This window comes from Thunnus thynnus, chromosome 17, assembly GCF_963924715.1.
Source record: "Thunnus thynnus chromosome 17, fThuThy2.1, whole genome shotgun sequence".
Taxonomy (NCBI): Eukaryota; Metazoa; Chordata; class Actinopteri; order Scombriformes; family Scombridae; genus Thunnus; species Thunnus thynnus.
This window is the reverse complement of record NC_089533.1, coordinates 20,368,629-20,393,940: the sequence shown is the minus strand read 5'-3', so window position 1 is coordinate 20,393,940 and position 25,312 is coordinate 20,368,629. Positions and strand designations below refer to the sequence as shown.

General features: G+C 40.0%; 1 protein-coding gene across 2 annotated transcripts in view; it reads right to left on the bottom strand.

Moving 5' to 3' along the window:
* Window positions 1-257: 257 nt before the first annotated feature.
* prkcbb (protein kinase C, beta b) overlaps window positions 258-25,312 on the bottom strand; it is a 100,878-nt gene continuing 75,823 nt past the window's right edge. Inside the window, exons 15-17 of one of the 2 annotated variants that reach the window (XM_067615753.1) lie at window positions 24,528-24,635; window positions 19,773-19,913; window positions 258-4,092 (exon numbers count right to left, since the gene is read on the bottom strand). In XM_067615753.1, coding sequence (XP_067471854.1) covers window positions 3,937-4,092; window positions 19,773-19,913; window positions 24,528-24,635 — 405 coding nt within the window. In that variant the 3' untranslated portion in view covers window positions 258-3,936. Of the gene's footprint in view, window positions 4,093-12,196; window positions 16,035-19,772; window positions 19,914-24,527; window positions 24,636-25,312 lie in introns of those variants that run through there. The other variant, XM_067615751.1, reaches the window with a different exon arrangement.

Genomic DNA, 25,312 nt, shown 5'->3' with positions numbered 1-25,312 from the left:
GTTACTAAATATTTATCCTCTGTAACTGCATGGTGTAACTGTTACATAGCTAACTGAACTGGCAACAGAAAACTTATATTAGCTTGCTAATATATGACATATTTAGATTGAGGAATAAAAAGGTAGTGTAAATATGAAATATGGTTGACACATCTGACATGACATTGATAAAATTTTGGGCCTTTCTTTGCACCGTAGCTACTGATATTGAAATTCAATAAGAAGACAACACAGGAAGACATGAGTCAGTTGAGAAGCACATTTGACTGGAAATGAGGCAAATCTGTCTCTTTCAACATGATTTATTATTATTCTTACAATCGAAAACATCACAATACATATTTTCTTATTAGTAAACTATCTCACAAAACACATTCTTACTCTTCTTCTGCAGTATCTTTGCTGTTCTCTGCATGTAAAAACCGTAAATTATCTCCATGTTATTATAAAACTACTTCTTGTTTAGCATGTAAGCTCGGCTGAAATCAAAGCGGAAAGAGGCAGCCATCAAATTTTAAATTGTAGTAACAGCTCATCAGATTTCACGTTTTGTCTCAAGTAGCCTTGGCAAGGCTGCAGATTGCAAGAGACAAGGGGAGAAATGTAAAGAGAAGCGGTATGGCACAAATCAGGGATAATGAGACGAGAATGATAAAGGACGGATTATAGATAAGAGGAAGTGAGAGAGGTAAAAAAAAAATAGTGGGTCGGATCTTTAATAAAGGAGAAGAAAAGGAGGAAAAATAAGAAGAAGTGGAGAGTGGAGAAGAGAAGCCAGGAAAATAGTGGAAAGGGTGAAGCATTAAAAAAAGCCTATAGAGAGGGGTAAAGGTCAAGAGGAAAGAGAATGAGGAAAGAAAAAGACAATGAGGAAGCTGAATGAGAGAGGAAAGAAGGAGAGGGAAAGGTCAGAAGAAAAAAATGACAGATGGAAAGGCCCGATCAAAGAAAAGGTCGGAAAGAAAGTAGAGAAAGAAGGAGGACACTACTTAAGAGTTGTTCGATCTGTATGGGTGGCTAGGTGGAGAGCTAAACATGTAATGTTTGATGAAAATCTCATCATATTTCAGCCGTCACAGATATTTTTCTGCCTTATCTGCATGTTTTCTATTGCAACTCATATATATATATATATATTTACCCTTAAACACACTGACTTTTCTGTGTATAAATACAACTATGGGAATGGAAGACTCTTACCCCTATAGACTTGAAAAATATTTATATATGTACAAATGAAGCAGAATATGGCCCTTGTATAATATTTACTACATAACTAACAATGACATGAGGGATACTTTTATCATAAATTAAGCAACATAAACCCAAGTAATGTCTACTAAAGTAATTATCACACACCAGTCCACCAAACAACACTTAATATAGGATAAATCCATATCATATGGCACAAGATATGAAAGAGAGAGATCATCACATGCATGCATAGTATAATTCCTTATAGTACTGATCAAGATTTTTAACACCAAACATAACCGTAATTGTGAAGTGTGAGTTACTGACTGATGATTATGTTCTAAAACACTGCAAATGGAGCTTCACATGGGAAACAAACGTGTTTATATATGTGTGTTACTGTAAATGTGCAGCAGTTTTCATTTCATGTTAGCTCTCTGAAGTTGGTCGGATCTGTCTTTGCCACAAAAAAAGAGGTTTCTTCTAAGGTTTAAAGAAAGACTTATATTAAATTGTATCTGAAATACATGCACGTACAGTTACACACTCATTCATTCATCCAGTCACTCTCTCTCTCTCTCACACACACACACATACACACACACACACACACACACACAGGTAGACACAGTTGTTGAGTGCTATTAAATGCTTCAGGGTCTACGAATCCCAACAGCAGATGTTAAGAGTAGGCGTGATTAGCATTACGAGATATTTACACTCCTGACCTGAGCAATACACAGCTCTATGCATGAGAAAGGCCGTCACAAACATTATACTTTATATTTTACATTATACAACATATAAAACAAAAAGAATAGGATTATGGAGTCAGATACGGTGTAATATTCCCAAAGGTGAAAGAGTTAGGAAATGTTGTGTGTCTGTGTTTGCTTACATATATATAAATATATACAATACACGCATACGTGCTGTATATAGTATGCATGAGAGTACTGTTTGTGCTGATTAAAGAAGGGGGGGAAAAAAATTCTGAGTCTGTGTAATGGACCTACAGTATACATCTTGTGTGCCTCCAGGAGCAAACATTTCACAGTCATTGTCCGCCTTGTTACGCTTCACCTAATAATTCCAACCCTGTCATGGATTGGACTGTATGGCTGTGGGTGTGTGCTCGTGTGTGTGTCTGTACAGTACACACAGCTAGTTGGCATTATAACCAATGTAATGTGGTTTGAAGCTGGAAGGCAGATTTGCTGAATTTGAGCTGAATTTGAAATAATTGGCTTTATCCAATGAAGCCTTATGAAACACACACACACACACACATTCGTACATATACTCTAGCATATGGACATTTGTCAATACATGAACATATGTTTATGCACACACACACATACACAGATGTGTTAGGGGAAGGAAGTGCAAATTAAATAATTGAGGAAAGCAGCATTGCTGTTGTTATTATTGCTCACTTGGGGGTTGTCAAAGCATGTCCTCATTCACTGTGTGTGCATCTGCATGTGTGCGCTGACTGCGCTCCACTGGTGACTGCCGCATTGCCAACCTAGTGACATCACATCATACCAGGCCCCCAGTGAGGCCTTGACAGAAGTAAGGATTAGAGCCAAAACAAAAAAATAAAAAGGAGAGACAACAGGCGGATGAGGGAGAGGAGAAAGGAACAGGCGAGAGCAGGGGGAGAAAAAGAAGCAAGAGAAGGACAAAAAGATTTGACAGGCTGTGAAGTTTGCTCATTAGGCATATTCCTCTGTGACGGCCCAGTGTGAGACGCTCAGTCTGAGTGTGTGTCAGCACTTACACGGTGCAAATCATGACAGTGCGCAGGCTTGTCGAAACAGGCAGCAATGGTCAAGACACACAAATTAAACCAGTGGTCTTCATGGTGCATGTTCAGACGGCTTCGAGTGGAGTTTCTACCACTTGAATGGTTGCAGAAGATACTACAGATGCAATTTGTTGGCAGTGGGACGTTATTAATTTGTACTCCCATGCAGTTTTACAAAGTGATGATAGTTATTAGACTAAAAAAATTTATAAAAGAGCTAACATCATGAAATGCTTATACAAACATATTTGAGATTTGGTCCGCTCATAATCTACAAACATTCAGTGTAGATTTCTTGTTTGTTTTGGTCCCATCTGTCCATGTCCACGATTCAAAATAATGGATAGGTGACAAGACTTAAAATTAGGACTAGAGTGACTGTCTTTCTAAAACATATTCAAGACAATGTTCCTTTCAATATCTCTCAGCAATGGTGGCCATTTTAATCATGCCAGGCTGGCAAGACTGCTGCTGTTGTATGTAACTTGCGGAACAACACCAGAAAACGTATCACAAAACTTCACTTAAGAATACTGAAAATGGTAAAATGTTTGTTGCAGATTAATGCAATAAACAGAGCAGCTATTCTATCTTTATAACAGTATATTTCATAGCATAAAATTGGAATCAAGGTGCATTTATCCTTCATTTTGTCTTTCATTTTCTGTCTTCTGAATTTAATATTTTTCCCTCTATTTGTATAGACATTTTGAAATTTTTGAAATAATTCTTCAAAGTCTTTGGTATCCAGTGTATTGTGCAAGTTTAGTGTTGTGATACCTTTCTTGCGCTGAAGTACTGGACGAACCCCAGTGCGGCCTAAAATGAATGCAGACATGATCTGAACACACACGAAATAATTGTAATTTTAACGCTAGTTTGCTTTCTGAAACCTCTTTTTCTACCAGTCTGTCAGTGGGATCTAATGCATGTTAATTTGCAGGAGCCACATATTCAGGGTTAGTGTAGGAGAAGCCGAGGAACTCGTCCTGGTCCAGGTTCATGATGACAAGCTTGTCTGTTGGCGTCAAATCCACCGGCATCTTGGTGAACTCCTTGTCAAAGTTACAGGTGTCCCGACGGTTCCTCTGCAGGTGGAGTTGAGAGATTGTGCAAGGAGAGGGTATGATGGGAGGGAGAGTTGAAGAGAAAGACAAAAATGATTGAAATGGAAATTGAGAATGGGATGGATTGGGAAGAAAGAGAAGAGAAAGCACTTCTGTTAGATACTTTATATTTAATAGCAACTTCATAAAAGCGCAAGTCATCTTAACTTGGACTGTCCCTTCTCGTTAGAGGTACATATTTTCAGTTTGTACCAAGTGGTGGCAGGAAACCTGAGCTAGCAGATCTCAGAAAAAGAATAAAGAATAAAGTCAGAACAATATATTAAAGGATGAGGAGGGAGCATAGGTAAATGAAATGCTGAGGAGTACAGGCAACAACAACTGTGACTTTTTGTAAGGGGTGGGGCATTTCTGTGTGTGTGTGTGTGTGAGTTTAGGTGTGTGTGACAGCAGTGTTTCTCTAGGGCAGGGCACTGTTAATGCACTGCTCGGCTCAGTTGGCGCATGGTTAGAGGAAAGAAAAGAGCGGTGTTAAAGATGGAGGAGTGTATGTTAGCATGTGGGGGAGGGGCACATTAAATGCGGTAAGAGAGAGTGGCTGCCACTTGATTCACACGCACGTACACACACACTGACACACTCATACGTTTGAGGATTTGATTCTTATCGGAACTACCCATGCTATATGCACTCATGGTACCGTAAGGCTCTGTGGATACGAGCAAACACCGAAGGGAAGATGGCATTCAAACGCACACACACACACGGACATATCAATGTATGCCATGTATGGCCTGTAGGATGTTCTCCAAAGGAGAGTGGCAGGAAGCTTAGAGTGTGTGTGGTAGTGTGTGTGCACTGTCACGTGATTTTGGCCAATAAGCCACCAAAGATACTGTCACTGGTAAGACATATTGTCAGAAAACGACAGATTGATAGATTGATATATAGATAGACAGATAATTAATATAAAATTAAGAGGTTAGGTCGGATAAAGAGAGCAGCAGAGAGGGAGAGAAGGAAATGGATAGAATAAGAGCTGGCCACATAAATATTCACATCACTAAGCAAGCAGCGGTCACAGAGAAAACCACACAAGGGGCAATCTCAGAAAATCCACAACCATAAATATTTTATGTAAAAAGACAGCGAGGGAAGCCAGAGATTTGCCAAATACATCCACAAAGTCAAGAGCCTGAGCGTCTAACACCATGTACATCTTAAAAACACAAACAGCTGAAGCCACAGTCCATCTCACGGCACGAGGAAGAGGGAGGAGAGAGGTGAAGAGAGACAGAGACAGGATTAAAGAAGAGCTAGCAAAGTAGATGTGTTGATTATAATCTTGGTCCAACACTTGTGAGGATAGAAAGTTTGTGTTCTGTGCATCACAACAATTCCTGTTTTCACTGTTTAGAGAGAGCGAGGGAGGGGGTGGGGGTGGGGGGGCGAGGTCAGAAATAACAACGAGAGAGACAGAGAGGGACAGGAGAGTTTTGAAGATCACAGAAACCGCAAACCAACGTCTCCTACCTTCATCTGCCAACTCTCCCGTGGCCTGAAAGGAGCTCCCTCCATCCACAGGGACACACCTGCCACAGCTGGCCCAGATCCCCCTTCACGTTGCTGGGCATGATATCCACTAGAGTGCCTCATCTTAAGAGAGGTCTGCACTCCTGGCTGGTACAGTACGGCACTCACATGGATGTGATGTAAGTCATTCACCATATAACATATCAAATGTAGTTTTATAAATTTTAGATTTAGTTTTATTTAACCTGTTTAATCCACAGTCAGTGCAAAGTCAATTTTGGGGACGTCTATACAGTGATGCATAAGCAAGACATCTTGAATATTTCCATTTGGTGGTGCAGCTACAGAAAACATGGAGTCTTGGGTCTGAATTTTTCACTCAGTGTAAACATAATATAGCTACAAAGAAGAGCTGGAACAAGCTGATACAAAATATATATATGATACACTCAGACAGCATGTAACAAGATGATTTTTTGCTCAACTGGAGGAGCCAAGGGTTTTTAATCTCCTATAAGAGACCAGGGGCCACATACGTAAAGGATGTGTACGCACAAAAAACCACGCATACACCATCTCCCGCACATAAACTGGTATTTATAAACACAGAATGTGTGGTGAGAATGTGCGCACGTCATGCATTCTTCAGGCATACACTTGTTTTTCTAAAGCAATCTCAGCATGCTGTGACAAAGTGGAGATGAAATATAAAGTGAGAGACAGAATCTTTTAGTAAAATCTTTAGGAAGTGCTGGTCTAAAGGTTAGAGAATCGAGCTTGTGACTGGAGGGTTGTCAGTTTAATCCCCAGACCAGCAGGATAATTCTGGATGGGGAAAGTGAAAAAACAGCACTTGTCCCTCCATCATTACCAACACTGAGGTGCCATTGAGCGAGGCCCTTAATCCCAACTGCTCCAGTGGAGATGCTCAGTAGCTGGCAGATCTGACTGTGGTTATACTGGGCCACTTCCAGGTGTGAATGTGCAACCTGATATTGCGCCAAAGCTTGTAATACACACGCTTGTCCTCAGTGTCAGTGTCATCTTTTGGAGTGAAAATAAAACACAAGTATCTTTCATGTTTGCACCACGTTACAACACTGTGGTTGAGGTCTGGTTAGGTTTAGGCACAAAAACCACTTGGTTAGGGTTAGGAAAAGATAATGGTTTGGGTTAAAATGATCACTTTAAATGTGGTGTGGGTTAAAGTTACTTCCTTAAAGTTACCCAACCTTTGTCATCATGGCAACAGCAAACACAATGACAATCATAGTGGCGCATGTGTATTACATGCTTTGGCGTGATACTGGGCTGGAATGTGTGTAACTGTGTGAATGTGATCAGGGTGTTCTTGCAAAAGAGAGGCTTCCTCTCAGTGAAACTTCCCCGAATAAAAAAAAGTAAAAAAAATAAATACATTTTTGGTTGAGAACCAGTTGCACTGATTGTGAGATTGTTTTTTGTGTTTACAGAGATTTGTAAAATTCCAATCAAAGGCGCATTTATGAATGTAATATTGATTAATCATTTTAGTGTGATTAATTTGATCATTTTTTCAATTTACATAGGAGTCAACATTTTATTTTGCTGTTAATATTCTTTTTATTTTATCCTTAGTTGTGTCACACCTTGTGAAGTCAGTTTAAATACGAGAGCTACAAACTAGTCATTGATTACATTTCTGAGATCACTGCTGACGATGGTTTACAGGTCCATGTTGTGAATTAATGACATAGATGGTTTAAAGAGCCACACAGCCGTGCGTAAAGGTCGTGCATAATGACAGCTGTTCTGCTGTTGGAGAACTTCGCTGGTGCAACACACTTGGTGAATCGGGACTTTTTATTTCCTGTCTGTTTCATTGACAGGTACACAGACTGGTGGAGCATGCGGTGAACTGATATGAAAACAGCCACTTAAGGGTGTGTCTTCATCCATTTCTGGCTCATTGTGGGAGTGGAAATGAGGTTCATGGACATGTTCCCAGTTTCACAATGACTGAGATTTATAAAACACAACCATCCATGTGCACAGCTTTCTTTATAAATCTGACAAAAAAAAAAATGTGTATGCATATTTCTGGCATTGTGCCTACACACAGATTTAGTCATGAATCTACACAGAGTTTTATGCATCTGGCCTCAGGTCTTCTGAAAACAACAAAATTCAATTTTTTTTGAAAGAAAAAAGAAAAACAGAAAAAAAATCAACCATGACCTTTTAGCATTTCTAATGCTGCTTAAAGGCATACTAAGCAGGATTTGTTGGTCGCTGTTTGTAAACACAACATTCAACGTTGGCCCCTCCTCCCCTGGCTCAATGACACAAGGGTGAGAGAGAGAGAGAGCAGCGGTGGTTGAGCGAGCTAGAGAGAGAATGAAGAGGGGGAGTGGTGGTAGCGAAAACAAAGCAGTGAATCAGATAAATAAAACATCTGATTGCTCTGATTGTTTCACTGCAGTTACGCTCTAAAGTACAAATAAACACGCCCACACCTAACCCCATTAACTACATTAGTTAGTGGGGCTACAGTTGCGCAATAGCCCCATATACCACATCCGCTGTGTGAAAGCTGTCTTGAATGATATCAGAGTTTTAGGGCAGCGTTAGCAGTTCTGTCCTGCTCTTTATTTTGATTTGGGGAAGTCAACACTGCAGCAGCCAATGTTAACTGCAATAACGTTCCAGCCACTCCTCATCCTAAAAGCCTTTACCCTTGTAACGTAAAAACTGAAAGACACTGTTTGAAAATACAAACAAGTATGTACGCTTCAGCAGCCAAACTGGGTTGTTAGAATGACACAAGTCAACATTTGCCTTCTCATACTAACTAGCTCTACACAGCTATTCAAGAGCTGTTTCTTTTGCTGACTTTTGCCCGACATGCAGCTTAATCCTCAGTCTTTTAGCACAAAATCGTGTATGTAGCCATCAAGTGCACATTTGAGACCACTTCTCATTTGAAGTCAGGTTGAAACATGAAAAAATAAGCCACAGACAGAGTTTTCATGGGCTAACATTAGCTTAACAAGCTAGCTACAGCTAATAAAATCTGCTAGCAAAGGTTATTTCAGCTGGGCAAAATTGACTGTTTTAGTCTACTTCTGTCTGAAATCAAGGACTCATTGTTTCAAATAAATTACTGAAAAATTTGTGTGGTAAATCTGCCATTTTTTTCACTGTAAATTTGATATGTAATTGAAAGCTTCACAGCCTTAGTACCTGTGGGGGACAGGGCTTTAGCGAATAGTAAATTAAAATCACTTGTGTGGGTTCACCATGGGTGTGCAGGCCTTTTAAACATACATGAATCTGATGTGTGGCATCTGTCTGAGTATAGTAAAGTGTGCCAACATATGCGTTTAGTATCATATCTTGAAGGAATATCTTGTAAAATTTTACAAATATATGTCAGTACTCGCTGATGCTGATTGAAGCACTGTCAAACTAAATGTCATTCAATTTATAACAGAGCAAGGACTCTTCAGTTGAGACAGTTTATCTGACTGGAATACAGATGTTTATTCCTTTTTCTAATGTTTCCAAAACCTTGAAAATCGTGTTCGCTGGTGAACATGCACATAAACTCACACACACACACACACACACACACACACACACACACACACACACACACACACACAGCTGCCAGCCATGTAGGCCAGCTCATAATGTGTTCCATCTCAGCACGCTTCAATTGCAGTTAATGCTGTGAGGCACAAAGACAGAGATATGGAGAGGGGAAAACAGAGAGAAAGAGATGCAGCAAAGGACAGGGCATGAGATAAATATCAGTGGCCCTTGGTATAGATGTACAGATAGAAAGCTCAGAGTATACAGTAGCATCAGGGCAAACACACAAAATTATTTTTCACGTCACTGTTTTCCAGAGGCAACGTCTTTAATAGAGAAACATGACTCTGAGTCTTTAATTTAGTCTTTGCCTCTTTAAACCTCCCTTCCCTCTCTTTCCTCTCATTCTTCTCTTCCCTTCTGCCTTCCTGCCTCACCCCATCTCTTTTCAGTAACGAGAGGATTAGCGGGAGACGAGCCGATGTCAGCTGAGGATGTGGGGAGAGTGGGAGGCACAGAGGAAAGGGGAGGTGAAGAGGAGAGGAGGGTGAATGAAAGGCGGTATCGAACGCTGACCTGTTTTGGGCTGATAAGCGCAGGCTGCTTTGTGCTGAAGCCACTGGCTTTAATTTGGGGGCCGCAATATTTGGAATTAATTATCACACACACTCCAGCACTGCTGCAGCTTACTGTGTACACTGGCTATTACATCCACTCCAATACAAACTTTATACAGCTTATGTGCTGGAACTTACTGTTACACAGGAGTCTGTATTGCTGTAATAATAAATTTGCATAAAATACAGCTGCACTACAATGTTTGTATACAGTTAACAAAGAGGGAATTGGGTCTTTAAAGCTGCAACAGAGCTACAAAGCAACAGGAAGCCATTCTTTTTAACGCTAAAATATAAAGATCAGCATGTAAGATGTAGAAGCTACAAGTTGAATTGGAAAGGAGTAATAACCTGGGGAAATGCACTGAATATAATTTTGTTCCTTAACCAAGATCGAGGTGAAGCTGATACTTCTGCTGTTCTCTGGGATTTGAATACAAATCTGTTGCATGGACGAGTGCGGCAGATATCCCTGGTGTCTCATTTTAGCTGATCAGCTGGCTAATTAGCTAACTTTTGCTGTGAGTGAACGCACATCAACTTAACAGAAACAATTATCTGCTGAATAAAATTAAAATGAGACAGAAACAAACATTCAACAGTTTCACATTATAGTAGAATTCCACATCCTTTTTCCATAAAGACTAGAATCAGGGCAAACAGCTAATTTGTTTCTCCAGGAAGTCACTGCACCCGGCCACGTAACTCCCAATAAACAATAAATTGACATTGTTACATTTCTGTTTGTGTAAAAAGAGATAAAACAAACAAGATATAACATTTTAATTGCTGTACTTTAGAGATGCTGCTAGGCAGATGTTGTTACCTTCTGACAGAGCCAGGCTACTTGTTTCCCCGTTTCTAGCCTTTATGCTAAGCTAAGCGAACCGTCTCCTGGCTGTAGCTTCATATTTAATGGACAGATATGAGAGTGGTATTGATCTTCTCATTGAATTGGGTTTTTGGGGTAAAAAAGTGTGTGAGTCTTGATCAGAAACCTGAAAAATGTTAATGTTGAGGTGATATTGTGAAGCAGATATAAAAAATGAAGTGCTTGATTCTGTTGTAAACATGTATCAACAACGGTTAAAATTACGAAGGACTGCTGACTAATCCAGAGTTGTTTAGTGCCTAGACATAAATGTGGTGCTTGTTGCATATTACAGCATATTATAGTGTATGCTATATTATGAAATACGGGGCTGATATTCTGGTCTAAAGTAACTTAGATATACAGTATATTGTACTGACGATCAGTCCTTCAAGTGTTTTTTACAGGCTGTTTCTTAAATGGCTCCTTTGACTATTCTTGTTCCAACAAATGCTAAAATATTTTTAAAACCATCTGAGCCAGATGTCCTAAGACATCAGGCACACTCATACGGTCATATGCCTTGAGATTCCAACCAAATGTAAGTAACTGAAAGGTCACTTCAACACGTTTGACTAATTTTATTAAATTTAAACCCCACTGGCATAGTTTTTTTTCTTTGCAGCTGTGGATTTTGAACCTCACTGGCTTTCACTAGTCATATGATCACACACAGAGGCATTCCCAGTGGATAATTGGTGCGTTGTAGATTTTGCTTCTCATCACATTGTGCCACAGCTCAGACACGGTTCAGAACCACTGCAGCTAGTTTCTGTCCATGCTTGTAAGCATTATATTGTACTAGGGCTAGTAAATGGTGCAAGATACAGTAGCCCTTATTAAAAGTAAATGTGCAGCTAGTCAGAGCAGCAGCAGCAGCGGCTCGACTTCAGTGGATTGCGAGCAGCTTTAGAGGCGGCGTGAAGCGGCTGAGTGGCTCAGCAGGGCTGTGTGTATGTAGGCCGTGTTCTGCATGTTATTTCCTTGAAGTCATCAGACCTACGCTCCCCCATCAAGGAAAGGCTCTTATGATAAGTGGCAGCCATGAAATATGCACAGCCTGTCGTAGCCGCCTGCCTCGCTTCACAGAGCCTCGCTTTGCTTCCTCGTCCCCTCCCTCCTCACCAGAGTCCCTTCTTACTACCTCTTTCTCTCTCCTCCTTGCCTTCCTTCATTGTTGAATTGCTTCCCTCTTCCTCTCTTTCATCTGTTTTCCTTTCTCTCTCCAATTTGCTCAGAAACCTCCCCGTCTGTCACCCTCCATCACTCTAATCTCTCTTTCCCCTCACCTCTTTCTCTTCACTGTCCTCTATCCCTTCCGTATTCTCTGCTACTACTCATTGGACAGCAGCAGTGTGTGTGTGTGTGTGTGTGTGTGTGTGAATAAATTAAGAGAGAGTAAAAGAGGGGCTAAAATAAATAAAGATATAGAGGCATAAACACCACAGCCACTACATATTGTACATTTCCTGAAGAACATCAAATTATACACACTGAACATCACTGAAAACATAACAAACAACCCCTAAAACATCTTTTAAATCCTTTATTGTAGGTATGCCTGTTTTTCCTGGAAAACAAAAAAAATTTGGCACATGGAAAGCATTGTGAAAAGCATTTTTTCCTTTTTTTTTCTTTTTATATATTTCATTATTTTCACACATACAGTAGCGCACACAACAGTAGCCTGGATCACGCCTTTGAAGCACTACTGACACAGAAACATGAATCACCCCAATATGTTAAATGTATATAAATCCTAAATAAAAAGGTAAAACAAAAGCATTTTTTTCATGCAGAATTCATTTTGCTTCTCCTTCAGCAGGAAGGAATCATCGAAACAAAAACAGAAATCCTGGAGTAAGACCTCTCCTCTATGCCCTTTACAATACTGACCACATGGTGTCTCAACATTTGACACAGTTATATATTTATGTGTATGTATAAGTATATATAGGTATTTATCGTTGTTATAATACAAGAGACACTGACTGTAATAAATACCGACAATGGAGGTACGACACAGATAATGGACACAGATTTAAACTTTATCATCAAGTCATAAAAACACAACAGTTGCGTTTACTTTTACACTCATTGCCGTGACAAAAATGTGAAAGCACTAAAGCTGCTCTTCTGTGCTGAACTCATCAGCAATTCAAATTTCAAGACAAGAGATCACAAACAGGTCCAACCTTACCAAGATGTTAAGTATGACTTTCTTTTGTCTTTCTCTAATCAATCAAAACTTCAAATGACTTCACCTGAGCAAAAAAAAGAAAAGGGAATTCTTTGAATTGTTTCCATGTTTTTAACTCTAATTACAAATTACATTTTTTTTGTAAATCAGCTGTATGTATTGCCTACTGTATGACTGCCTTCTGCAATAAAGCTACAACAGATATTTTAGGAATCTGACAAAATTCAAAAATTTTCAAAATTTGTCTTTTGAAATAATTGTTGTATTCTGGTTTGATATTACTGTGAATACATTGATCCAATATTAACTTCCAGTCATTTTCTTAGATAACATCCTGTCAACAGACATGCTAAGTTATGTTTGTTCAAGTGTATTAACTGTATGATAGCATACCAGAAAAACAAGCTAAAGTGACTTCTTCAGCTGCAGACTGAGACAACTTCATGCCACTAGTACTGGTGGTAATCACCATTAAACCTGATGTCCCTCAATGATGAAGAGGAGTGTGATATGAGGAAGTACTTCGGTCACTTCCAGACAACATTAGCTGCACTCCCGTGTATACACAGCCATCTTTATGACTGGGATGCATACGCCTACCAACAAGCTTCACTTGAAACTTTATAGCCTTTGTATGTAAATCAATAACAGTGCTAACCTGAGCCCGATTCTGCTTTCCTGTCAACAAGATTATTGCTAGCTAGGGGAAAACAAAAGACAAAACACACACACATTGTCCTGCTTCAGAAGGCCTGGCTTTGACCTGTGTCCATGTTTACTGCTGCTATAGTTGGGACAGAATTTTTTATGCGCGCAGAACCACCAATCACAGTGAGTTGAGCCTCAAATCCTCTCCTTACCTTGCAAGGCAGCTGAGATCACAAGATCATGTGAGAATACATCTTGTCAGGCTTCAAGTTATGCTCTTGTGTCTGAACCACAGGTGGTTCGGACCAATCAGTGTTGCGAATCCAGTTGCCTCACAAGGTAAGACGGTGATAGACAGTGATAGACAGGTGGTTCATCCAATCACCTGCCAAGTATTTTTTAAAAGTGCCTGCCCTTTTCCAAACAGTTTCCATGGACGACTTCTCAGGTGGTTCTGTGTAACAAACCATCTGGCGCGTCAGGTTAATCCTTTCCCAAATAACCAAAAAAACTAGATTAAAAAAAGGTTCTTGGGCCTAGGAACTTTTTGATATGCTCAGGTACTTAATCTGCATTTTGAAAGCAGGAACCTGGGTTGAATTTTAGTTCCTGGGCCATAGATCCTAACCTGCTACACAGATGGTGCTTTTCCAGGAACTATCGTTTACTGTAACTTCATATTATTTGATAATTATTTCAATTTCAACAATCATGCATCTGTACAGGAAAACATCTTTTTCTGCTCTACTTGTATTTCTACTTATTTTCCTCTGTTTTCTCTTCTGCTACCTGTGGAGCCACTAGTTGGAAGTAAAGTGGATCATACTAGTACTGCTTGATATGAAGGGTTGTGCACACATTCACCATACAAAAAACGTAAACACAAGGCCAGGCAAGGCGCTGGGAAGGCAGGCATGGACACAAAAATGCAAATGTGCCTTTTCATACGCAGTACTCATTCCCACACATATAAAACACATATGTGCATACACACACTGTAAACAAACGCCCAGGTATTGGAGTCATGCTTTTGTAAAACACAAAGAAACTGACTGCTAGTCTCTTTCATTGCTTAAATACTAGATAACAGGAAATCAGAGTATAAGAAGTAGTATTTTCTATCTATTAAACTTACTCAAAGCTTTGATAAAGACTACATTTCCCAACAGCATTTTACCATCATGATCTCACTGCTGGACATCAAATACACACAAAAAAACTCGATATTTGTGGTATTTGGTGGCCAAAAATCAGATCTTACAATGTTTGTCTCTGAGTAAAATAATACTCCACATTTTGAAAACCGCAAAATGGCGGCAAAGGGGCTGAAGAGATAAGACGCTAAAATGCAGCTGGGAGAGAAAGTCCAGGGCTATTATTGATATAGAAACTCATGCACAAGTAGGTCAAGCATTCCAGTTTTAGCTAAGATAAGAATAAACATACAGACACTAATATTATTATACGTTGATTAAAAAGCACACCAGAATTACAAGCCTAACTCAGAACGCGCTGGAAGAGCCGAGGAATGAGTGAAAGAAAAGTTGAATCACAATTTCCATCCCCAGAAGAGTCATAACATGGAATGCTGCAGCTATGTTACATGTGGAATTAATATTATAATGCAGGTGTGTATTGGGTGTGCTGGGGAAATCATGCTCTGTCAATATTTCTGTAATTAGGTTGTAAATGTGTTGTACTTTAATGTGTCTGTTACTGAGTGTGTTTAAATTTGACATTTTCTGAACCTTTAAAGGTCATCATTAATTTCTAACCCGGATTTTGATGATAAATTTAACATGCTTTGTTCACACTGTGAGCAACACAAGTTGAAAATCACCCCAAAATGCTAAATGAGACCGATTTAACAAGCTTGTGTCGAATCAGATTTCCACGTTTCGTTGTTTCCCTACAAATGTTTTTTACTGTAGTTTCATGTGCAATATTATACTACATTTGGCTTATAATTGTAAGCTTCTCAAAAACAATGCTTGGTGAAATGACTGTCATACTGTATGGCATATTTTCTAATAGTAATGTTTTGATAACTTAAAGGTATGGGAAATAAATTATTTGTTTAAATGTACTCATCCATGTTGCAACAGTGTGAACAATAAACATGTGTGTTTAAATCTTACTCTGTATGTCTGTGTATCAGTTTAACTCGTGGCTTCAAGAGGACTATAATAATTTCCAGGATATTTAGAGCTGATATGTTTTTCTGTATGTGTACTGCATATTTCAGGGTACACATGGTTGATAATGGAGGAAATGATTATGTATATGTGTGTGTGTGTGTGTGTGTGTGTGTGTGTGTGTCCATGTGTCCGTGCATGAGCTGAAATCAAGCCTGCTCGGCGGCAGTGGTGGTAGCAGCAGTTCCTGGGAACTCTGGGTTGATAAAGGAGAATCCCTGGAACTCGTCCTGGTCCAGGTTCTGAATCACTTCCTCATCGGGAGGGGTCAGCACCGGTGGGTGGCGTGTGAAAAAACGGTCAAAGTTCTCCGCATCCCGGCCACACTGTTGAGTAGGGCAGGGAGGGATGGAGTACAGGGGGGAGGGTGGATCGGGGAAGGGGGAAGAGTGGGGATGAACAGGAATGGATGGATTGGGGGGGGGGGCGGGGCAGGGTGGGGCGGAGAAGGAGAGGAAAACAAAAGAAGGGGAATGGTGGATTGAACCAGGGTGTGAGATGACATCACTTGAACATGGTTTCAAATATCAGAACAAGTGCTGGTACTTGAGGTGTGCTTGATTCAACTCTCCATGTGTGTCGGCTAATTCCTTAATACCTTCAGAGCGATATGAGAATATCACTCGCAGGAGATGATAAACCAAGCACGCCTCAGGTATACACTTTCCTTTTTCAAATATTTGAAACATATTCAACTCCAATTTTAAACATAACAAGGACATTGAAGTTTCAAACAACCTGCAGGAGTGCACTACATTGTACTGGTAACAATGCCAAAGTTAAATTTTATCTAAAACGCGTCCCACCATGGCTGTGAGTGAATAGCCAAAACAATTTTTACTTTTTACTAGATTTTTTTGGTTGGAATACTTGAATTTAATTAGAATTTATAAACAGTCATACAAAAAAGGGCTCAAAGCCGTGAGGTGATTATGTTGTAATTGTGGGTTAATTATATGCTGCAGCTGTGGAGACCTGCTGAGATATGATCAACCAAATCAGCTGCAGAGAACAACTCAAAAGCTCTTAAGATATTTGCTCAGAAGCTGCAAAAATATATAATTCACTTTCAAGATATTTTGTATATGACGATATTTTATTATGTTTAAATATCATCATCTTGAAATTAGATCTATGTTGACAGCTACTTTTGCTGGTGAGTGTACATTTAGCAACAGAAGATGATTAACCATCACTATCCAATCAAACTCTTAGCTATCTTCAGCACGTGTGTGCTGTGCAATTCACATTAGGCAGAATTTGTTTTCTCTAGAAGCAATTTGGAAAAGAAGAACAAGTCATTGTTCATTTCTACTTCATTTCTTCGTTCTGACCACTGGAAACCCAAATAGAGTTTATATACTCCTGTAATGTGCGTCCATCTAAGTACATAACACAAGTTATTAACTTGAAAACTATATTTTCCCGACAGTATGCCTCGTGGGGACTTTGAGCGAAGCTATTCCTTTTTTTTTTTTGCATCTCCATCACTGTGCTGAGCTTTAATTAACACAACAAGGATTCAGTGTCCTCTGACAACATCACCCAGAGGAAAACTACAAACTCATTAAATCTCTGTAACTCCTATACCAAATGAAATTAAGCCAGACTGTTTATAGTTTGGGGAAATATGTGAAATGAGAAATACACCAGGGTCAAGTAGTATTTGCAGCTAATTACTTGCATTTGTTTTAACCTGTTTTGGGAACCAGATATGAAGACTTCGTCATATAGGGAAAGGAAATGATTTCTACAAAGTTAAGAAGTATTTGAAAATCTATTCAGTGCACAACACCAGAGTCAAAAGTGTGCCAGCTGATGTGATAGGCATCTGAAATCAACAGTCAACAACCTGTACCAAACCCAATACTTTATACCAGGGATGTAACTAGGTTTGGTTTTGGTGAAATGCCTCTTTAGAGGGAAAAAATGCTGTTGTTCCATTTGTTCTGCGTCAAACTAGTGGCAACTATGAGAGGCGGTATAAACTATACTATAAATGTTTCTCTAATATTTTAACATGTTGGTTTTGATTTAGTTGATATAAATATTGTTATACTGTGAGGTTTTTGTTAAAAGTAGTGCACTCCAGGACAGGTTTCATTTGAGACTGAGCCCCAGAACATGCAAATAAAACCGAAACAAACATGAGAAAACTGCGAACACGGAGAGTTGGACAAATAAAAATGTGTGCATGTAAGGACAGATGGGTTGATGCATGGCAGCACTGAAAAATGAACAGATGGATGCATTGGCGGAAAGATGTATGGAAGGATGGAGTCTTACAGAGCAGAATGGATAAATAGATTGACAATAGACTGCTGGATGGGCAGACAGATGAAGACAGTTGCACAATAATAACTTTAAATGAAAGTCCAAGGTGATGGCATGACTATTCTTATCTGTCGAATGAATCAATAAACCAACCGCTCAGTCGGTCAGTCTTACATTCAAAAGCTCATCTGCTCCAACCAACAATAGTAAACAGACTCTTCAAAGGAATTCAGTCACCAGCAGAGACACTTTTTGAAATAACAATCAAACGATAATCACAAATGGGCAGGAAACTAACTTCTGCCACTTCAACCAGAAATATGGATCCATCGTCATATACCATTCTGAGGAAAAATGATTCGAGGTGGTTTTTAGTCATAAATAAATTGACCTTCTGAGGAACAAACAAACCCCTTTTGCACAAATAAGTCTGATAGCACCAAAAAAGATCAAAGAACCACCTTCAGATGCTAAACTGAACCCTAAACTTTTACGCAGGGTAAACACATGGGTTCTTCAAAAAAAAAAAAAACTGAACCTTTATTTGTTCTCCTCAGTGGGAAGAAAGACAGAAGGAGAGAGATAGCAAGTGACAGCGCAGAGAGGTAGAAGACAAAAGCTGTTAGAAAGACGAGATCAAACAGAAAGAAGAGACGGATGCCGACGAGAGGAGAGAGGAGATCAGACAACATATGTTAGTAGTCACATCAGACGCCTGCAGAAACACACCTCAGTGTTAGAAACAGCCAGGTCCCAATGGTGACCTCTAACACACACACACACACACACACACACACACACATCTGCACATGAAAAAATATACATCATGTATAAAGACGCGGTCAAATTTATTCACACATGTATGTGCGCGCACACAGTCAGAAGCACACGTACACGTTGAAGCATTCCTGATCCAGCTTAAAACACACACACACACTCACACACACACACACACACACACACACACACACACACACACACACACACACACACACACAAAACCCCAGCGGGCCAAGACAGCTGCATAAAAAGCTCAACTCAGAAAAACTCTTTAGCAGCAGTGTGGCCTAAGGCTGTGTGAGTATGTGTACATATAATGGTGTGTGTGTGTGTGTGTGTGTCTGTGAGTCTTAGTATGAGATGACATCATTCTGACTCTAGTTATGATCAAACTAATTTTGTCGTACTAAAAAAAAAAAAAAAAAAGATAAACACAAACACGCAGTTGTTTTAGGTCACTTTTGCTGACGCTGCATGGACGTACACTTGTTCCCTGGAGGTTTAAACTCAGTCTAACCTCACTGAAGACAGACACACACTTGAACTTATGTAAATTCAAGAGCGTTTGTCACCATCATTACCAAAGTCATTGCCATATTCAGCTTCTTCCTCATCCGTCACCATCTTCACTATCACAACTGTCATCAACATTGTTGTAACCACCACCCCTGCCGTCATCGCCACACAATCATCATAATCATCATCATTTCCTGACTTACCTGCGTGCATTGTCCCATACAGAGGAGAGGAAAGAGACAGAAACATCACATCGGAAGTGAAAAGATGTGATAGCAATAACAGAGACAGAAGAGAGATAGGTGTCAAAAGGAAAATAGAGGAAGTTAGAACGAACGGAAGGGAAAAGACGTACTGCTTGTTATTCTGAGCAGAGCCCTTACCAAGAATTTAACCACTGACAGGAATTAAACTCCTGGTCTCTGCTGTGGTGGGCTGTGAATCGAACTCTCCTTTTAATGGGGTCAAGTTAGGGTCAGCAGGGTCAGACTTACAGCTCTGGGTTTGAACGGCGGCTGCACCTCCTTGTTCTCCAGCTTCTCCCAGTCCATGTAGCGGAAGAAGCTGTGCTCCCTGATGTCTCTCTCGCCCTCTGGACCACAGCCCAGTCGTTTCGCTGGATGCTTCGTCATCAGCTGGACAAGACGGAGAGAAGAGAGAGAATCATTGACCTGATGATGGCGCTAGATGAAAAGCTAAGGGATCCTCAGAGTTATTCAGAGTGGGACCATGAATGTTTGTACCAAATTTTATGGCAATCCATCCAATAGTTGTTAAGATATTTCAGTCAGAACCAAAGTGGTGGACAGACACACCGACCTTCATTGCCATCCCTACAGCCATGCCCCTACTGTATTATTATCTCCTTCATATCACCTTTGCTGAAGGACACATGTGAGCGTCCTTTCAGGAAGTATTTTCACAAGTTATAACCCCTGACCACATATAAGCTCCGCTCCACTAAATTTTAACAAGAAATCAGCAACGATAACAGACACGGTTGGTTTATTTATTTGCTTGCGAAAATATCATAGAATAATGATGATTAGCTCACAGATATCAGGCAAATGCTTTTAATTATTACATTTTAATGATGTGTGGTGTCTTGTAACATTTACATAAGCTAAGCTGTAGGCATAATCCTCAACTACATGACAGGTTTGTATCTGATCTACACTCGACAGTGTTCTGCTGCTGCTGCGATGCCCCAAATTTCCCCTCTGGAATCATTAAAGTTTCATCTCATATATTCCTCACTCTTTCCCTCAGTGTTTCTGCCCTTGATTCCTACTTTCATTCATCTCTGTTTGTAAATAAACATTACTATTATTACTATATCTTCACCTTCATTTTTTCTTTTAACCATCCGTCTATTCTACTCTCTGTCATCTTAAATGCCTCCCCCTGAGGACCTCATATAAGCCACCAAGTGACTGCCTGCAGACAAATGAATAACTGTTGTTTTTTTTTCCCTCTTTTACCACAGCAGTATTTCCACAGGCATAATTAAGGACCGTTTACGATGTCTGTCCACACAAAACCTTAAGAACGGCATCAAGGCTACTGACGTCAGTGTGTGTGTGTGTGTGTGTAGGTGGGGTGTGCCTCCCTCAGGAGCAGCAGTCATAACTCATTACATTAGAACTAAAATAACATTTTCCACGGGTCAGTCAACTTTACACTGCACATACACATAAACACACACAAACACACACACACACACCTAAATTAACAGGAATGCCAAAAAATGTAAAATGTAATTGTTAGTTTGGAATATTTTTCTCAGAAGCAATGATAATCTGTTTCTCTCCTGTTCTTTCTTCTTTTTTCCCCCTGGACAGCTGAGGAGAGTCAGTGTTCTTCACTGACTGACATATATTGCGGAATAGTGCATGCACAACAGTTTCAAGGAAACCCAGTGAGGCACACTTAAAACCACACCTGTGTTGCTACAGTACATTTGGCATCTTTTAAGCAACTTTATTTCACAAGAGTCTGGCAACAAATCTAATGACTTTTTGGACAGACAGTGCCTTTCCTTTAGAAGCATTCTCTGTGAATCTGCAGTGGTTCTCTGTGTTCATTGAGGGGGTAAAGGGCAGCACATTCATTCGACCACAAAGCAGCCAGACTGAAGCAGGTCACTGATTACAGGGTATTCATGGCACATGTGAAAATGGTATGGATTACTTGTTCATTTTCAAAAACAGCAAACAGGTACCACGGTGTAAAATTTGAGTTGTGCCTATTTAGCAATTTTGTGGCTCCAAAGGGACCTGCTAGCACCAAGGTGGTTGGAGTGGTGGAGCTGAGTTTTTTTTATTTATGTAGATTTGATGGTGTGGCTGCTCTACACCATTTGGTTCACATTTCCACCTGCGCAGACAATCTCTCATGCAAAGTGCAATTTTCATGGCTTTAATGTCAAAGTTCCTTCCTTTTACTTTGATTAAATACTTGAAGCCGTTGTAGAATAGCAGGAATAATTTGCTCATGACAGTAAAGCGTTTCATCTGTAGTCTATGATTTGAGGGATGTGCTTTGTGTAATCACACAGACTGCGTGTGTAAATGGAATGAGAATCTGATAATAAGTACACAACCTGTTGTGTTTAGACTGGTAAGATGCTGCACATATATCACACGTGTACACAGTTAAATCATTTGGAGCACAGCAGGAGGCTGCAGCATCAGGACCTGACCTGTCAAAGATGTTGAGACATTTTTTCTTTAATATCCTTTCTTATGGATAATCAAAACACTTTATTTTCATCGGCGTGCACTTGTGCCCTGACTTCATACTGATGATCACACTTGTGGCTCCCTGTTTCATGAAAACTGAGCCATAGCAATGCTGAATGACATAAGAAGCAGCAGTGGAAATAGTCCGCGTGAGTGTGCTTGTGTATGTGCGTGTGCGTTTTTTATGTGTAAGGACATATTTGCACAATAAGCCTTGGCTGTAGAGTCATGTGAAGTTGAAGACATCATGTACCTAACACTACAGCTCTATAGAATATAGTAGCAGTGTGTGTGTGTGTGTGTGTGCGCGCATTTGTGAGTCGCCCATTGCTTGCTATGAAATATGGATGCTGGTTAGGGTGGAAGCAGGGAAGTGGAAATGTCTCTGATCACTCCCGTTCACTCACACACACACACACACACAAGCCTGCATACATGAACCCAGTACTGTACAGTATGTAGGTTAGAAATAACTTTTTAATTCTAGTTTAACTAAAACCTAAATAAATATCCACCATAAACACTGAGGCTTAATGTTCAAATGATGATCTGACATTATGTTTGCAGCAGCTTGGACACTAGAAAATGCTTCAGTGGCCTAAAACATCAGTGGAAAGAATCTCTAAATGTTTTGTACTTCAGAATCAAACTGTAAAGGATTTTTCCTTTACTTTGTCATAAAACTATACAGCACTAAAGAACTGAAGGTATTATCATTTTATACCCATATTATACCTGAAAATACACTAACTGATAACAATGACAATGGGTTAGAGCTTGCTAGTGTTAAAGTGCTTTTAAAGTATTGTGCAGACATACATTTTTCGCACTAAATTAGAAAAAAACCCATCATTTTTCAAAAGACAACAGGCTTTCTGAGCTGAAATTTGACACATCACCATCATGTTCATTGTCTTCATTGCAGAGTCCTGAAAAATGAACTTTACATATTGATTTCTTTTTTTTTTGCTTTTTCAAAATGGAAATATCTTGTAGTGCTTGAAAGGGAGGACTTCATGTAGTTTTCACATGCACACACACATACATACACACACACACACACACTTGCATTGAGTTAACCCAGGCGGTGCTGGCAGGGCGCAGTGGGAGCTGTGGGGGTGGATGGAGGCGAGCTTTCATGCTCCACTGAAAATCCACTGTTGTAGCACTACAACCCAGTAATCATCACTAATACATAATGCAATGTGTGTGTATGTGTGTGTGTCTCAGAGAGAGTGAACTGAACATCTTTGTCATCAATTTGCCTATAAATGCCTTTAAATTTAGTAGGAGGATCTTTCATTCTCTCTCCCCCCTTTTCTTTTTTTATTTTTATATTTACAAACTACGTAATTTATGTGAATATTGTTCTTATATTTGTATTTTTGTGCATATGTGATGTATAAAAGAGGAGAGTGCTACTCTAGAGCTCGACAGCAGAGCTCAGTTAGGTCCAGAATGTTGATGAAATCGCTCGAGAGAGACGACCTGCTCTGTGTAAAAGGACTGAACGTGTATCTAAACATTCCATACATCTTCCATTGTGTGTGTGTGTGTGTGTGTGTGTGTGCAGTTTGTCGTGCTCAGTGAAGTGTAGAGGTAGGAGATGAGACAGAGAGGTGGTGATTTGATAGAGAGGACCCAGTCCGTTTATAGCAGTAATCAGCTCTCTCTCACACACACACACACACACACACACACACACACACACACACACACACACACACACACACACACACACACACACACACACACGCACACACACACACACACACACACACACACGCCAGTCCAGTTGGGAAGTGTCAGGGCATCATTTGGTACTGGCCAGTCTATTCTGAAGAGGAGTTTCCACAGCCAACTGAGCACACTGCACAGGCTTAGGCTATTACAGCAGTGCACTCTGTGTGTGTGTGTGTGTGTGTGTGTTTGTGTCTGTCTGTGTGTGTGTGTGAGAGAGAGTGACAGAGCAAAAGAGAAAGAGAGGGAGAATGTGTGTGTGCATGTCTGTGTGTGTGTGTGTGTGTGTGTGAGAGAGAGAAAGAGATAGAGGGGATGTACAATGAAAAAAAGCAAAACAGCAGCTTAACAATGAACACTGCAGGGAGAGAAGGACAGGAAAGGAGAGCGTTATGACAGAGAGAGAGAGAGAGAAAGATGGAAGCAGGACAGATAGTGAGAGCGAACAATGTTGTTTCACTCCAAATAAATGTTCCCTCACAATGGTTTTAATTATGCAGATAATTTCGATGTCCCTCTCTGCCTCCTTCTCTTCCTCCTTCTACCATTCACCTCCTCCCTCTCTTGTTCCTGCTTCCTTTCCTCAAACAAATGTAATACCCAACTCCCAATTATCTCTTTTGCATGTGTATGTGTGTGTGTCTGTGTGTGTGTGTGAAAGAGAGAGATTTTGTGAGGAGGTATCAAGGTTGAGCTTGTGAGACAGACAAGGACTTGTAGTGTATGGATTGTGTTTGTGTGTGTGTGTGTGTGTGTGTGTAGACTCACCCCTTTACAGATAGCGACAGCCTCTTTGGACATCGACTTGGGATAGGAGACGTGATGCTCCATGATGGACTGAAATAACTCATCCTCATCCTCACCATCAAATGGAGGCTGGAGAAGAGAGGAGAGGAGAGGAGAGGAGAGGAGAGGAGAGGAGAGGAGAGGAGAGGAGAGGAGGGCAGGACAAATAGAGGATATTTAAATTGAATAATTAAAAGCTTTTTTTGTCTGAACTCCTCAGAATCAGAATACCGCAGGCCTGTAACGCTCACATATTCACTATATCCACTCCAAATGAGATATCCATGATTTGAAAATGTCACATCTGCTCTTAACAATTATTAATGCCATGAGAGGAAAACTCATTAAGGGGTATAATTTAATAGCTAACCTTTCATTACACAATGTCAAATTTTAAAGGCTATGATCTTGAGTGTTTGTTTTTTTCATTGTCAGTCATGAATACAAATGCTGCTGAAAGAGGAGTTTGATTCACATAAACACTGCTGTCTCAAAATTATTGCTTTTCTTTTTTTTTACTGGGTTTAAAGGGGACATAACATGCTTTTTGTGATTTTCTGTCATTTATATACTGTTATGATGCCAGATTTTTATGTAGAACATATTCAAAGTTCCAAAACTTAAGGTGAATGTATGTAAAAAAATGCTGCCTGAAAGTCAAAAGCCAGGGCTTCAGCCTGCTCTGAATGCTCCGTTTGCAATGTTACCTCTACTTCCTCCTCTTGATAATGTCAGATCGTTTGCACATGCCCACAAATGGCTGTCTG